Below are 17,707 nucleotides of genomic sequence, written 5' to 3'. Positions count from 1 at the left end.
TTTGTGTATTTTTGATGATTTATATAAGAAACTTCCCAAACCAAGGAAAATTCTTCGCTTTCTTTTGGTTGCGTATAACAGTTTTGTGAGTTAATGTTTATCGAATTTTATCAGTTCAAGTGTAATATAGTACTGTTAAGTGAATCAACCCATGAGGTGAAATAAATGTTCCAGAAAATAGACAACCGTGCGCGGAGTGTTGGGCTAAAAGTGAATCAAGACAAAATAGAATTCATGAAATCAGGAAGAGGACAAGTGTAGGATGAATTTCTTGAGATACAAGGCACGAGGTGCAATGGAGTTCACCAGTAATTTACAACGTGTATTTTGTAATAGTGGGTACAATACAGTAGTGCAGTAGAATGCACCTTTTCGCTCTTAACAATTATTTACTCTTCCCTTCTTCCTCTATTCCTCTCTCTCTCTCTCTCTCTCTCTCTCTCTCGATTTCCTTTCTTTCTTACTTATTTTACATTTCTCCTTTAAAATTCTTGACACTGAGATACATTAATAATTTCATATTAATATCTTAAGTGTTATACTCGTACACAACTGTATGTGCCACAAAAAGTCTGATTTAGAATTTTGATAAAAGTCTAAAATAAAATACAGAAAAAGTTATATATAAACCCTGACTGCATTGGTCTTTTCCCAAGGAATATTTAAAGTATTACCGTCAAACATTTCTTTCATTAAATTAAGATCTTGTGCTCACCATAAGAAAATATATATCGGAACAGACAATCCTCTAACTGTCTTGTCATTTGTTGTAGCTATGGAAATATTACTGAAATAATTACGAGAATGTAGCTGGGTAATGTCCTCGACAACCGCCGTGCGGGATTAGCCGAGCAGTCTTAGGCGCTGCAGTCATGGACTGTGCGGCTGGTCCCGGCGGAGGTTCGAGTCCTCCCTCGGGCATGGGTGTTTGTGTTTGTCCTTAGGATAATTTAGGTTAAGTAGTGTGTAAGCTTAGGGACTAATGACCTTAGCAGTTAAGTCCCATAAGATTTCACACACGTTTGAACATTCCTCAACAACCGCCGAGGCCGGCCGCGGTGGTCTTGCGGTTCTAGGCGCTGCAGTCCGGAACGGCGGGACTGCTACGGTCGCAGGTTCGAATCCTGCCTTGGGCATGGATGTGTGTGATGTCTTTAGGTTAGTTAGGTTTAAGTAGTTCTAAGTTCTAGGGGACTGATGACCTAAGATGTTAAGTCCCATAGTGCTCGGAGCCATTTGAACCATTTGAACAACCGCCGATATTTCAACAGGTGACAACCAGTCATTTTCAAGGCACAAATGAAACAAGAGATCGATGTGCCTGGCAACTTAAACTATCGATGACCGAAAGAAACTATATGCTGTACACAATTAGTGCCACCACGCAACCAAAGATAACCAATACCAGACGTTCTCGACAGCGGTTGAGCAAGAACAGCTCTCTCTGTCCTTCTGTTGTTTGGCCATGTGGAGAGCAGGATTCCAAGCGGAATTTAAGCAGAAACTGCCGTCCTTATTAATACAGTTACTTGCCGCGCGGTTTGAGGCGCCATGTCACGGACTGCGCGGCCCCACCCTCCGGAGGTTCGAGTCCTCCCTCGGGCATGGGTGTGTGTGTTGTTCTTAGTGTAAGTTAGTTTAAGTAGTGTGTAAGTGCAGGGACCGATGACCTCAGCTGTTTTGTCCCTTAGGAATTCACACACACGCATTTGGTAATTTAATCTCAACTGCGTCTTAAACACTAACCAAGTAACTAGAAATGCTCGTCAGGCTGTGGTGTATTTCATGGTATGACCGGCACCGAGGTATTGTTGTGCAGTCGCAGATCTGCTTGATGGTTCTTTCTGTCTGGAGCTCTGCTCTCTCTCTCTCTCTCTCTCTGCTCGGCTGACGCAGGGACACAGGGTTATTTCCTTACTTGTCGTTAATTAATATTTCGCTATCGTTAACGTCTGGTGTTGGTTATCTCTGGTCTTGTTTTGGCGCTACTTGTTGACAGCCTGTGTTTTCTGTTGGCATACGCCATCTTTTCTTTCTGAATGACACAGCTACAACCGAGGTTTTAAGTTATACACAGTGATCTCTCGTTTCATTTGTATCATGAAAATTAGTGTTGTTCACCTATTGAAATATCAGTGGTTATTGAGAAAATTACCCGGTTGCATTCCCCTTAAGTTATTTGAACATGCGGTACGCCGGGAGAAGCTCAAATTTCACATATGAAGGTACTGATCGATTAAACTAGTAAAAACTTAAACATGTCAAAACAAACCTTTTCTTGGTGACAGTTTATTGAGGCCTGAGCAAAACTTTCAAATATATTTCAGAAAGGAAACTTGTTTTTCTATGTAGAAAAAAAAAATGTAGTTCAGTCAGGACCAATATTTCCTATCTACATAATTTTGTCATCTTGCGTATAAATAACTGTACATATCTTTATGTGTGAGCCGCTAATTACACTAACGATGCTATTAAGAACACTGCTACTGACATCACTGTTATTGTAGAATAGGAGACGGTAACGGAGAGACAACACTAATCCACCAACATAGAAGAAAAAAGTAGCACGGGCAGAAAGAAGTCACGTGTTCGTTCCTTAGATATTGCCTAACGAGTTTTAAGTTCCGACAGTTCCTTTTGAGTCTCGTTTTTCGCTCGAACTTTGCTGTATCATTTTAGGTTTACGGAATCGATAACGCCTTTGCTGGGCTTCCTTGTGTTAAAACATATCTGACACACGTTTAAAACTTATTGTGACCGGTAATCTTAATGTAAGTGAAACATCACCAACCGTACTTACACTCACTTTCTTATTGCAGCCAGTTCGAGTGGGAGCGATGGATTATCTTTTTAAGCATGTCTGTCAACCAATGGAACACAGAAATCCATTTGCGTACCAGGTAAGACCGATATAGTACCAAAAACTTCATTCAGTTAAAAATTGCTTTGTAAGTAGAAAAATTTCGTGTAATACTTCTCAGTATGTTTCATTTATGATGTAGACTAAAATCTGAGAGGAAGCTTACGTTTATGTAATGAACGAAAATTTTATATTACAATATCTCTGAGGCAGTAAAAAAAGTCATCATCTTTTCCCTTAGGTGTCGAGTGGGGCCTGGTGGTACTTCTTCTCAAAAATTATTGAGCTTCTAGATACGGTAAGTGTGAGAATATGAAAGTTGTTCTGAACACTCCGCACACATCCTTTCATTTTCATTTTGCTGAAGAGAATTATTTCACATGTTTATTAAATGAATATTTGTTCGTTGACGTATTCAGTGTTTCAGAATCTCTTCCTGTGTGCAAGGGGTTCCAAATAAGGAATGTAGGCCTGATTAATGAATTAAGTGTTGAAACGAAAAAAATCGTTTCCTAAACAAAAAATTACTGTATGTCCAACACATTAATATAGAAGAGGTAGCTGTGTAACAAATTTTCATAGAACTCACATCCAATCTTCCTAGGCCTTATGCATAAACAATTTATAATTTTATCATTTCAACTAACATTAGTACAAGAACAAGCCGGACGTTTGTAAATACTTATTTACTTCAATACGTTTCGTTTCCATTTCTGAAAATAAACTTTATTTTAGAAACTTTCTATATCACTGACTCCACGTCTATTCATGAACATACACCTGCTCTGATAATGAGCTCCATTGACTTTCCTTTTAATGCTGGTTAAAATATCATTCTTGAATATAAATATCTTTTAAGTGCATGTACGTGAAACATCTGATGTGAAATTTGCAGTGTATAATTATACATATCATAGACTTTTCAGAAATTCACCTTTGTGTCAGACTTGACTAAATCACAAAGACGTGGTAGGCCTTGATAATAAAGTCATTGTTTCGAATACAAATCATGTAATTTCTGAGACCATTATTTGCAGCGTACACACTATCTGATCAAAAGTATCTGGACAGTCTTATGTAATGGAGAAGTGATCACTAAATGTCAAGGGAGGTGGAGCCGCCAGTATAGCGTGTATCATCAAAATTTCGAAAAAGAAGAACCTGGAAGCATTAGAAATGTAGTGCTGTCGAAGAATATTAAAAAATTTAGTGAGTAGATAAAGCATGAAATGAAAAAAAAAACACCAAAAATGATAAATGGTGAAAGAGGTCTACGCAGACGGTTACCAGATGAATCGACTGATTAGTGGGACATATGATAAGGTATCGAGGAATACCTAAACTAGCGCTGGAATGTGGGAAGGGAAAGGTAGATTGGGCAGACCAAGATTGGAGTACGCAGAAATCGTAGATCAGGTGTGTAATAGCTACATAGAAATGGAAAGATTACCACAAGGCGGAATCAAACCAGTCGAAATATTGATGGGCTGAAAACACACAGACAATTGTGAGTATTACTTGCGCCCTGAGGGTTCCGAACAAACTTTTAATCTCTGTATGTAAAAGGCAATGTCCTGACTGACTGATTGACCGACTGACTGACTTACTCACCCACTCATTCATCATCGTCCAGCCCACACCACTAAAAGTATAAACTTGAAATATGCAGAGGGTGTTGACCTTATACTATAGGCGTCTTTTAAGAAAGGGTTTTTCGATATTCTATCCCTAAGGGGGTGAAATAGGGAATGAATTTTTTTAAAAATATGTCGCTATTAAGGCAATTCTGAAGCTAGACCTACGGAAACTGATATATGGTATTTCGGGCAGAAATGAAGAAATACGTATGTCAGCATTTTTTGAAATTTAACCCCTATGGGAGGTGAAACAGTAGGTGAAAATTTTTTTTTGAAAATAAATCATTATTAAAGAACAACCAAAGTATTTTTAAACTTACGTCTATGATAACTGGTATTTGAATTCTTGGTTAGAAATGTAAACTGCTTTTGGAATTCAACCCCCTAAGTGAGTGAAATAGGGGATGAAAAGTTTTGTGAAATTCTATCATTATGAAAGCATTTTCAGAGCTACTCCCTGAAAATTGGTATTTGACTTTTCTTCCAGAAATTTAAAAAATACGTGTTTCATTATTCCTGGAAATTGAGCCCCTAAGCAGGTGAAACAGGAGATGAAAATTTTTAAGAAAAGATTTCGTTATATTTAAAAAATTTTAAAGCTAAATCTGTGATATCAGATTTTCACTTCTCGGTTGGATATAAAGAAATTTGTGTTAGGGGGCGAAAGTTTCAATGGCAGTATCACCATAATAACGCCAAACCTATGATTAACAAAAGCTTGGCTCAAACTCGTCTAGCGGTTGAACCGCACGTATCGCATTACATGCCCTAAATTAGACAGTTGTGACCCTTTGGTTAAATTTTCTGGCTGGTGGTTTTTTTCTTTTTTTTTTTTTTTTTTTTGGTCATCAGTCTACTGACTGGTTTGATGTGGCCCGCCACGAATTCCTTTCCTGTGCTAACGTCTTCATCTCAGAGTAGCACTTGCAACCTACGTCCTCAATTATTTGCTTGACGTATTCCAATCTCTGTCTTCCTCTACAGTTTTTGCCCTCTACAGCTCCCTCTAGTACCATGGAAGTCATTCCCTCATATCTTAGCAGATGTCCTATCATCCTGTCCCTTCTCCTTATCAGTGTTTTCCACATATTCCTTTCCTCTCCGATTGTGCGTAGAACCTCCTCATTCCTTACCTTATCAGTCCACCTAATTTTCAACATTCGTCTATAGCACCACATCTCAAATGCTTCGATTCTCTTCTGTTCCGGTTTTCCCACAGTCCATGTTTCACTACCGTACAATGCTGTACTCCAGACGTACATCCTCAGAAATTTCTTCCTCAAATTAAGGCCGTTATTTGATATTAGTAGACTTCTCTTGGCCAGAAATGCCTTTTTTGCCATAGCGAGTCTGCTTTTGATGTCCTCCTTGCTCCGTCCGTCATTGGTTATTTTACTGCCTAGGTAGCAGAATTCCTTAACTTCATTGACTTCGTGACCATCAATCCGGATGTTAAGTTTCTCGTTGTTCTCATTTCTACTACTTCGCATTACCTTCGTCTTTCACCGATTTACTCTCAAACCATACTGTGTACTCATTAGACTGTTCATTCCGTTCAGCAGTTCATTTAATTCTTCTTCACTTTCACTCAGGATAGCAATGTCATCATCGAATCGTATCATTGATATCCTTTCACCTTGTATTTTAATTCCACTCCTGAACCTTTCTTTTATTTCCATCATTGATTTCTCGATGTACAGATTGAAGAGTAGGGGCGAAAGGCTACAGCCTTGTCTTACACCCTTCTTAATACGAGCACTTCGTTCTTGATCGTCCACTCTTATTATTCCCTCTTGGTTGTTGTACATATTGTATATGACCCATCTCTCCCTATATCTTACCCCTACTTTTTTCAGAATCTCGAACAGCTTGCACCATTTTATATTGTCGAACGCTTTTTCCAGGTCGACAAATCCCATGAAAGTGTCTTGACTTTTCTTTAGCCTTGCTTCCATTATTAGCCGTAACGTCAGAATTGCCTCTCTCGTCCCTTACTTTTCCTAAAGCCAAACTGATCGTCACCTAGCGCATTCTTAATTTTATTTTCCATTCTTCTGTATATTATTCTTGTAAGCAGCTTCGATGCATGAGCTGTTAAGCTGATTGTGCGATAATTCTCGCACTTGTCAGCTCTTGCCGTCTTCGGAATTGTGTGGATGATGCTTTTCCGAAAGTCAGATGGTATATCGCCAGACTCATATATTCTACACACCAACGTGAATAGTCGTTTTGTTGCCACTTCCCCCAATGATTTTAGAAATTCTGATGGAATGTTATCTATCCCTTCTGCCTTATTTGACCGTAAGTCCTCCAAAGCTCTTTTAAATTCCGATTCTAATACTGGATCCCCTATCTCTTCTAAATCGACTCCTGTTTCTTCTTCTATCACATCAGACAAATCTTCACCCTCATAGAGGCTTTCAATGTATTGTATCCACCTATCTGCTCTCTCCTCTGCATTTAACAGTGGAATTCCCGTTGCGCTCTTAATGTTACCACCGTTGCTTTTAATGTCACCAAAGGTTGTTTTGGCTTTCCTGTATGCTGACTCTGTCATTCCGATAATCGTATCTTTTTCTATGTCTTCACATTTTTCCTGCAGCCATTTCGTCTTAGCTTCCCTGCACTTCCTATTTATTTCATTCCTCAGCGACTTGTATTTCTGTATTCTTGATTTTCCCGGAACATGTTTGTACTTCCTCCTTTCATCAATCAACTGAAGTATTTCTTCTGTTACCCCTGGTTTCTTCGCAGCTACCTTCTTTGTACCTATGTTTTCCTTCCCAACTTCTGTGATGGCCCTTTTTAGAGATGTCCATTCCTCTTCAACTGTACTGCCTACTGCGCTATTCCTTATTTCTGTATCTATAGCGTTAGAGAACTTCAAACGTATCTCGTCATTCCTTAGTACTTCCGTATCCCACTTCTTTGCGTATTGATTCTTCCTGACTAATGTCTTGAACTTCAGCCTACTCTTCATCACTGGTGGCAAGTTCGCGAAATACAAAGTTAACATAACATATGATAACAGTAATAATAATATTTGGAACTAAATTAACTACCCATAAATGATGTAAGCCATACAGATGCGATTTGGTTAGAATGATGTTTATTCTAAAGCAAACTAATAGCGAAAGTGGTCGTATTTAGAGTTACTGTTACACTCGAGCGCATATCCATTTGACACAGTTCGAACGTTCACAATCTCATGGCGAAACACAATACTCCACCTCGATATTCACACGCAAAGTTCACTCCAGGCTCGCGGCTGCTCACCACTCTGAGACTAGGTCCCGCGAGATCACACAACGCGACATTTTCTTAGTCGTTTCACTTCCTAACTGCCTAAAGACCGACAGTCCGTTTTCGTGTCCCAGTTATGCACAATCCTTTGGTGTCTCGACCTGAACTGTCCCTCTCTGCCGGGCGCCGAACATCATCACTCAACTGACTAAGGAAGTTCCCTTTCCTGAAGCTGTCCATCTGATTGGCTACAACTTATTCTACATCATTTTACATTTTAACATATTTAAATAATCAAATATTGACCACTTCCACGTTCTAAATAAGGTAACAATAATATCCATTACATAATGAACGTGAAATTCTTTTACATAAAACCAACACAATTTCCTTCTTAACTTTGAATGTCACGGCCAGTAGCCTTGCACCAATGTGCTTTCTGATAAGTAAATAAAGAACGAAAGTAACTATTATGCACTAAACTTCACAACAAATTTTCTATTACTGAATGATTCAATAAGGTGTCATGCTGTCAACGTTCAATGTGTTTTGTGTGGAGAAAATGATGATCTGACGCTTAACTGAAAATACTGATAATTTAAATTTACTATATCTTTGAAACAAATAAGTTACAGAGTTGATATTTACAACATTTGTCATTTTACTGGTGAGCTTCTGTATGAAATGTCAATCGTTAAGATCGAACAGAGCGTTCCGATTTTGGCATTCAGGTGTTTGTTACAAAAATTGTTAATTTCACTTTGACAGTGAATCCTAAACTATTATAGATATGATCAATATTCAAGTTTTATTGGGATCACCATGAAAATTTATGGATGATAGCAGATTAAAATTACTGTGGCTTGATTCCCTGCATTACTACAGAGTTTAATAGTTTTCATAAATGTTTCCCTTTATGGGCGATCTTAGGTCCGCCATATTTAACACTGCTACGTCTCCTCGGCCACAATCGGATTCTGCTGTGTTCCCCTATGACGTAGGCTCTCGTCTGTCTCACTCGCAGACTACAGCGCTTAGGCCTCAACAGACAATAGACGCCTGTGAGTTTCCCCATCTCGTGATGAATCTGCGCTCTTTGTGGCACTCGGTCGAGGACGCCAGGGTTCTTTTCACAATTCCTGTAGGCTAACTCTTTCGGCCATATACTTAAATGAGAGCAAAATGCTCGTTAACTCACAAGATTTTGATGAGTGAGTTTGTAAGTATCAAAGTATATGACATAAATGGCCGTCCCTTTAGATTGCATTGATTTAGAAACTTAAATTTTTTACACTGCCAAGAGACCGTTGACCTTACTATTTGACATAAATTTCAACTTAATACCTCTACCTATTCCTGATAAAGAGGGATCTTTACACACGCACAAAGAAGTGATCCCGTAAGGGTTCAGTTTTTACCAATTAAGGTATGGAATCCTATACAGAAGAATTTGCGGCTTTCGTTTCCTAACTAACTGGCTATACTTTATTCCCTCTCAAATGTCACACCACACTACGTTATCTTACTGATTATGACCAAAGATTTATTTTTGCTGTTTCTCCACTGATTATGGATATTAATCGCTGACTTCTATTACTTCTAGGGAGAGCTAAATTATATACCACCACCACGACAATACTTAGAGAACAATTAGCTTAACAAGAACGGGAAAAAGCTCAGGTGCCGTGTATAATTAAGAATTTGACATTATACAGGGTGATTCCGTGATGATGTTACAAACTTTCAGCGATGATGGAGAAGGATAAATATTTCAATTTGAGGTAAATGACCTTGGTCCGGAAACGACCAAGTCGAAAGTTATATGCTAAACTCGTTCTGATACCTCTGACAGTGGAATATATGTACCGATACAGTTGTTTCTACGATTGTGGGATATATGACTTTTAGAGGTTCTAGAATGGGCCAAAACAAAAAAAATCTAGTAAACATGACCTCTAAAATGCGTACCTTAAGAGCTATGGGCAACTGTTCAGTAGAAGAGACGTCTTCCACAGTAGCGAAGATGAACAAATGCTCATAGCTCTTACGGTACACATTTTGGAGCACATGTTTACTAGACTAATTTTCTTGTTTTCATCCATACTGAGACTTCTGAAGTTGCCTACCCCACAGTCTTAGCAACAGTGTACCAGTCAATGTATTCCACTGTCCCTTACCTCAAAATGATACATTACCCTACTCCATCATCCCTGGAAATCCAACGTCATCACGGAATCACCCTGTATTTTTGCGGAGTGCAGGCAATGACAAATCTTCTAGCTTATCCTGACACAGAACATAAATGTACGATGCTCTGAATAAGTGAAAACGTCCCTTAGATTTTGGTTTTCCAAGTATGTATCCCTGGTGCATTAGATTTCAGTTATATGCATTATGAACCTACCAAAATGTACTTCAGTTGTATTTTTACATGATATTAGGTTAAATCCCGAAACCTTTAAGCAGTAAGGTAACGACTGAGGTATTACCAAAATTGCACACAGTTATGGAAAATATGGCATAAATTAACATGTTTATGTGCAAGCGCTGGACATAACAGACGTATTTGGAACTACGTGTACAGTCACACGCAGGAAAACTTTTTCTGTTGTAGGCAAATTTGTGCTAAAACCTTAAGCATCTGTAGAAGTATTTTTAGTTGAAAATCATTTATCGGCAGCAACCACTACATCGTCAGTAACTTTAACTCATCATTTTCTTCTACACGCTCGTTTTGTACTTAAGTGTTTAAATTTTCCCCCCACAACGGTTGCTTCCGGTTCACTGTTGCTCCAGTCTTCCTAGGCACTTCGGTTTCTCATACAGATTAAGTAAGGCGCACTAAATTTTAAATCTCCTCTTTTCTATACTTTCAGATTATGTCCATTTGCTTCACGCTGTTATTCCACTTACAGCTACCAGGAGTAAAGTATCACCGAAAGTGTTTCTCCTTTCAGTGTTTATCAGCTTCACACACAGTGAAGCCTTTTCCAGTTATTTAACATTCTTCTTTGAAGTAAATAATCCTGAATTTGAAACTAGGAACTGTACAGTGAAATAGTTTTTGTGATGCATCAGATAATTTTCTGTTCTATACCTTTTATGGCATGGCCTTTGGTTTCTATTTCTATTTATGTACATACTTCGTGTTTCCAGCAATTAATTGTTCATTTTAACAACATTTTTCATGCTGTTTTAAGTAATATCTCTGTCAAAACACAAATTTTACAGTTTTGTCATCATTTTGTAACCTAATCTCTGCGTTCCAAAAATAATATTTGCTGTTTCAGAATGACTTTGTTCCTTTCTTAATAATTGCTTTGTAATCAAGTAATTTCATATGTTTCTAGTCTCCTTTGTTCCTTATCTTGGTCTGAATATTCAGTTTAACAGTCATTTGACATTTGCTATACTTTTCTTTATGACTGTTCTTCCTCTGGCTTTATTTCAACAGCTCAGAGATCTCATTTAAATTCTGGTGTAATAATACATCATTCTGTATTAAAAATAGCATAAATAAATATGAGTACAATATACCATGATACTGTTCTGACTTTTAAGATCACCTCCGTTATTAAAGATTATAAGCTACTACACTAACACTCGTTAACAGTATAGTTATGATCCATGATTGATTACTCACTCATGTTATTCAAATAAACAATAATTAATTGTATATGAGGGAGACATTTCTTTTGTTATTTAACAGAGAGCAGAAAATTCCTTTTGTTGTACCCTGTACACTTATGATTCAATTATGAATGAATTTATGTATTTATCCAATATAATATACAGTTATCTTTTCTACAAAAACATAAATGCCATGTCGACCACAACTATAAACCCCTGTCTGTGTCTACCTCTACATCTAAACTCCAGGAATGACAGTGTGGTTTGTGGCAGAGGATAGGTTTATGCCAGCATCACTATACGCTGTACCTTCTCCATTTACAGATGGTTTTTGCCATACTAACGGACTGAACTAGTCTTCCTGTTTCTAACATAGTTTACCTTACAATACTTTTCTTGTTCAGATCTTTGCACAAGCAGATTCAAGAGTGATTGTTGATCAAACATACCTGCAGTAGCGAAATTTAAAAAAAATTGTTGATATCACGAGATCTATTTTATTGACTGCTTGCAGATCTACAAACCTCATTCCTTTCTTAAGTCATATGATAAAAAATAGTAAGGGATTCATTATGACTGACCAAAACAATATTAACTTTCAATAGATTTTTGCCACTGCAGTCATTATTATACCAGTACAAATATTCGGAAACCCTCATGTTTTCAATTAAATATTAGTAGTTCATGTACCTTTATTGGAGGAGAGTTTTTAACATTTTCTGGAAAAAACTCAATAAACTGGATTTGTATGTTTAACTACAGCTAAGTGTGTACTATGCACTCTGTTTAGGCATGGATGCATCACCTGTTTTCAGTCTTGAAGCATATGTCTTCCTCGTTTTCTTCCTTGTTTGGTAAGTCACAGAATCAGCTCCGTTCATGGCCTTCCATCCAGTTGGGTCATGTCTCAGATGCAGTACTTCCCTTTTCCCTTTTTTCTCACTCTTTTTGCTCCACACGTCATCGTGAGTTATAACACACCATCTTAACTGAGTAAAGTATAATGCGTGAAACAAGTCATAAACTGAATTTATTTTTTACGGATTCTCATTCCAAAAGTAATTAGATGCTTTCTAGCTAGTTTTTGGGCAAATCACTGTTTATGTTACTGCTCTTTTATGTATTTACCAACATGAGTAGTGAAATACAGCCATATACTAAAAGTGACCATCTTGAAAGGTATCATTACACATTATTTTATCTTCGTTTGGTAGCTATAAATTAGGTTTGCAGTTTGCAGCAGACGTTGTTGTTGTTGTTGTTGCAGTCGTCATTCTCAAAATTTATCTGTGGCACCTCTGCACATTTGTCTATCCTGTGCAAGTTTCTTCATCTCCGTATAAGTACTGTGAACTGCTTTCATTCGATCCCAATTACTGCATTCAATCTTAAAATGTTTACTCTTACTCATACCAGTACTTTACTTGTACTCATACTTCCCTTCATAACCAAATTACCTACTCCTTGATGCCTCATGCTGAATCGTATCAACTAATCCCTTCAGTGTTCAGGTTGTGCATAAAACTCATTTTCCACTGTTGGATTCTGCACCTCTTCATTAGTTATCCGATCTACCCAACGTATCTATAGCATTCTTCTGTAATACCTCACTTCGGAAGCATTTATTCTCTTCATGCTTCTAAATTTCATCATCCTCATAAGGCTACAGTCCAGACAAATACTTCCAGGACCTGCTTACTGTGATGTTGAGATCATTACATTCTTCTTCAAGCCTAAAGGGACTTCGCTTGGCTCATATATCAACCAGATTAATGATATTTGTGAGGGAATGTCATCCACTACAGGCATCTTGTTTCTACATGGGTATTTCACAGCTCTGTCAAATTATTCTCGCGGTACTGCATCCTCCACTCCCTCTTCCTTTTCGATAATATTATTCTCATTTGTCTTTCCTTCATATAGTCCTATAATTTTTTCCTGTATTTCAGACTTGTCTTCTTTGCTAAAACTGATTTGCTATTTGAGCTCTTCATGTTTATATAGCTGTCTTTCTTTTCTCCATAGGTTTCTTTAATTGTCCTATAAGTGGCTCCTCTCCTGTCTGCAGTCGTGTATGGATGTGCAGCTTTGCATTTCTCATGTATACATTCATGCTGTACCACTTTGCAGTTTCTGTCAGTCTCATTTTCAGGCGATTCTATTTCCTTTTAGCTATTCCATTTCTTGTAGTTTTATATTTTCTTCTTTCATCAATTAAATTTAATCCCAGTCCTTCTGCTAGATTTTGTCCTTTGACTCGTTTTTCCTCTGCTGCCGCTACATCGTAATTCAAAGCTAGCCACCTGTCTTCTACCGAATTCTCTTCCTGTGTTTTTGCTAGCGATGGCCTCATGAAACTTTTAAAAATTCTCAAAAAACTCTGTTACTTTCAACTTATTCAGCTCTCCCTTGTTAATGTCTTACGTTTAACAATTTCTACAGCTTTAGTCTGCAATCCACAATTAATAAATTATGGTCAGAATAAGCATGTGATCCTGCAAATGTTTCTCAATACAAATATTAGTCCTTTCTTAATATATTGTAATTGTCACAATTTCTACAGCTTTAGTCTGCAATCCACAATTAATAAATTATGGTCAGAATAAGCATGTGATCCTGCAAATGTTTCTCAATACAAATATTAGTCCTTTCTTAATATATTGTAATTGTCACGTCTATGGTAATAAAACAGTTATGGGTTTGTAGAAAGACTTTAACTTGAACATATCTTTAAGTTATATCTTTCACTATTATAAAAGAGTATATACAAAGTAACTGTGGTAGTTAATCATATTTATATCCTGTGTATTATCATTCATAGAATGATTTTTAATTTCATCTGCATTTGCGGTTGTGACTGTACTGGTTGCACGGGAAGTACAATAACTGTGTACATAATTAGCTAAATTACGAGTTCTGCTGAAGATAGAAACAAAATCTCTTAAAAGAAAGTTAGCCATATGTCGACGTTAACTGGGAGGCCATGGTTCAAATGGCTCTAAGCACTATGGGACTTAACATCTGAGGTCATCAGTCCCCTAGACTTAGAACTACTTAAACCTAACTAACCTAAGGACATCACACACATCCATGCCCAAGGCAGGATTCGAACCTGCGACCGTAGCAGCAGCGCAGTTCCGGACTGAAGCGCCTAGAACCGCTCGGCCACAACGGCCGGCGGGAGGCCATGAATGCTAGGTTCAGTTACCTCGTTAGAAATACTTCCATCTGTGTTGCTGTGGTGTGCATACTGTAAGTCTTTCGGTACACACACCATCAGATTATTTGACTTGTCGCTCTAACGAAGTAGGCGAGTGTCAGCAATACGTCTCGTGGTCTTATCGTGGCGTGTTTATCTTCTGCCGTTAGGTCAGACGATAGAAATGCCACTTGCACGCTTGGAGTAGCAGATTGACGGTGACCAACTTTAAACAGAACTTCATTAATTTTCACACACATTTATTAAAATAATAACAATCATAAAAATAACTTAACCTGGTTCTGGATGCTATTTACAAATGACAATCTGAAGTTCCTTTGGTCTTGGTACGTTAATCTTATTCTCACATATCTCTGATACTTGACAAAGTGTCTATTCATTTATCTTCATGGCTATGTACAAGAATATGATAATCTTATTAGGCGCAGACTGAAACTTGACTACAGACTGATGCAGACTAATGCAGACTGATGCAGACTGACTAATCGGAGGTCCGTACACTCGTTATAATACCTCGCGCATTGAGGTATCACTGCGCGAGTGTGATCCGCGAGGAGAAAAGGTTCTACGTTAGCAGCAATCTCATTGGCTGCGTTACATATTAATACGCGGATCGGAGGAAGCAGAATTTGGTCCGTCTCTATGACAGCGCCATCTCATAGTGCGGAGACGGAAGAGCGCTGCGCCTGCGCTGTTGTGCTTAGCGGGGCGCGCTCTAGTGGGAAAGTTGTGTACACGCTGACTACGCGGAACTATGTACACAACAGTTGCCAAGCTATGTCTAACGCCTATCTGTTGAGTATGGTGACGCTAATGATTACATACAAAGACTTCTGTTATGATCATGTTCTTGTTGAAAATGAGAGACGAGAGAGGGTGACGTCTAATTCCAGCAAATAGCCCACTCATTTGAATAGCGCACAGCTTGCCGTCGAGCTTCATTTTGCCATCCAGCAGACAGACCACCACGAAAACTGTTACATATCCTCAGTCCATGTTGCAGTGCAAAAAGGTTTGGAATTTTACCCAGGACATTGGCGCAAGGTTTGATGATCCGGAACTTCCCTCTTTTTAAGTCAAATGCTAGTGCAGATTTTTTGTGAGACTGAGACTGGGAACAGCTATCACAGGATAGTAAATACCGCACTGGAGTGTTAAAGTAGCTGTGGAATCAGGTACACGACATCCTTTATGAGGGATGAATTACATAAGAACTACATGCATTCATTAATTTGTGTACACTGGTGAACCGCGATTTATGATCACGTCCTTAAAAAGAGAATGTCCTGATCACGTTGAGGACAAATGAAGCAGTGCACTGCATGTATAGAATAGGCACTGTGTATATAGAAATCCTCACGTAATAAATATTTGTTCTGAATGTATACCACTTAAGAACAGATGATAATGAAACGCTCCCACTCTGCTATTCAGCACGCCGTTCTCGTGATTTAGAAACCAAAAAAGGAAAAGTTTTGATTTTGTAAAAAAAAAAAAAAAAAAAAAGGTTGCTTACTGTTAGCCGTTATATTGTATACTATAGCTTAGCCGAGAATTTTGTGAAAATGTAGTCCTCTCGCTAGTCTATTAAAGTAGTTCCTCCATCTCTGCATCACTTGAATCACAATCTAATGCAAAAAAATTGGGTGGAAATCGGTAGATGAGATGTAAATGTGCAGACAAATAAACGAGTACATTTTCAAAGAAATTGAATGCTTTATTAAAGACAAAAGGCTTCACAAATTGAAGAAGTCACTAACCCGTTGATCCACCTCTGGCCCTTATGCAGGCAATTATTTGGCTTAGCACTGATTGACAGAATTGTTGAATGTTCTCCTGAAGAGTATCGTGCCAAATTCTGTCCAACTGTCGCGCTGGATCGTCAAAATCCAGAGATGGTTGCAGAACCCTGCTCATAATGATACAAACGCCAAGGTACGATTTGATAAGCATGAATAAAAGCAGCAGAAACTCTCGTCATGTGCGGGAGCGTATTATCTTGTTGAAATGTAAGAAGTGGTCCCGAGATGAAATATAATGGCACCCCAGACCATTTCTCCAATTTGCCGGGCCGTATGGCAGGTAATCGTTATGTTGGTATCTCACGACTGTCCCGGCGTCTCCAGACACATCTTTGCTGGTCGTCGGGGATCAGTTCGGTACGGGACTCATTGCTGAAGACAATTTTGCTGCATTCAATGAGATTCCAGCCCGAAGAAGTCCAGAGACGTCTTCGGACTGGAATCTCACTGGCTGTAATAGAATTGTCTTCATTTGTGTGTCCCGCTGCGAACTAACCCCCTATGACCAGTGAAGACATGTCTGGAGACGCCCCGGACAGTGGTGGGGTACCAACCTGCCTGTAACTCGCCATACGGCCCGACAACCGGGAGCGATAGCGATGGTCTGAGGTCCCATTTCTTTTCGTAACAGGGCCGCTTTGGTTGTTAACAACGACACCCTTACACCACAGCGGTAGGTCTACGATATCCTACGCTCGTTTTGTTGCCTTTCATAACAAGCCATCCTGGGCTTAAATTTAAGCAACATAATGCCGGCGTGCACATGGCGACAGTTTCTGCTGTTTATCTTCGTGCTTCTGAAATCCTACCTTGGTGTTTGGAGTATTATGGAGAGGGTCCTGCAACCATCTCGGGATTTTGATAATCTAACGCGACAATTGGACAGAATTTGGCACGATATTCTTCAGGGGGACATCCAACAACTCTGTCATTCAATGCTAAGCCGAAAAACTGCTTGCACAAGGCCCGGAGATGGATCAACGCGTTATGTACTAACTGAGTTGGAGAAGGTCTTTCTCTTTAATAAATCATTCAGTTTTTATGAAACTGTAATCTTTTGCCTGTCTGTACATTTGCATCACGTCTATCTATTTCCGTCAATTCGGATAATTTCTTCGTGGTGCGTCGTTTTTTTTTTTTTTATCTTGGGTGTACTGGTTCACCTTATTGTAAGCAACTTCTTAAATAATATGACGAAAGTTCAAATTTCAAACGATTATTCTAACGAAAGTGGAAATTCGGAGCAGAATATAACTTTTTAGAGGCATATGAGGCACTTCCAGTTCACCTCTCTTCGAGCTTCTTAAAATTCCAA

The 17,707-nt window shown here is 38.5% G+C and overlaps 1 protein-coding gene across 1 annotated transcript in view; it reads left to right on the top strand.

The window, feature by feature from the left end:
* LOC124555777 (elongation of very long chain fatty acids protein 7) overlaps positions 1-17,707 on the top strand; it is a 124,604-nt gene that overhangs the window by 69,483 nt on the left and 37,414 nt on the right. The window contains exons 4-5 of the mRNA XM_047129828.1: positions 2,820-2,900; positions 3,102-3,158. Of these exons, the coding sequence (XP_046985784.1) occupies positions 2,820-2,900; positions 3,102-3,158 (138 nt within the window). The remainder of the gene's footprint in view (positions 1-2,819; positions 2,901-3,101; positions 3,159-17,707) is intronic.

This window comes from Schistocerca americana, chromosome X, assembly GCF_021461395.2.
Source record: "Schistocerca americana isolate TAMUIC-IGC-003095 chromosome X, iqSchAmer2.1, whole genome shotgun sequence".
Lineage (NCBI taxonomy): Eukaryota > Metazoa > Arthropoda > Insecta > Orthoptera > Acrididae > Schistocerca > Schistocerca americana.
The sequence above is the reverse complement of the archived record's forward strand: the minus strand, read 5'-3'. Positions and strand labels throughout refer to the sequence as shown.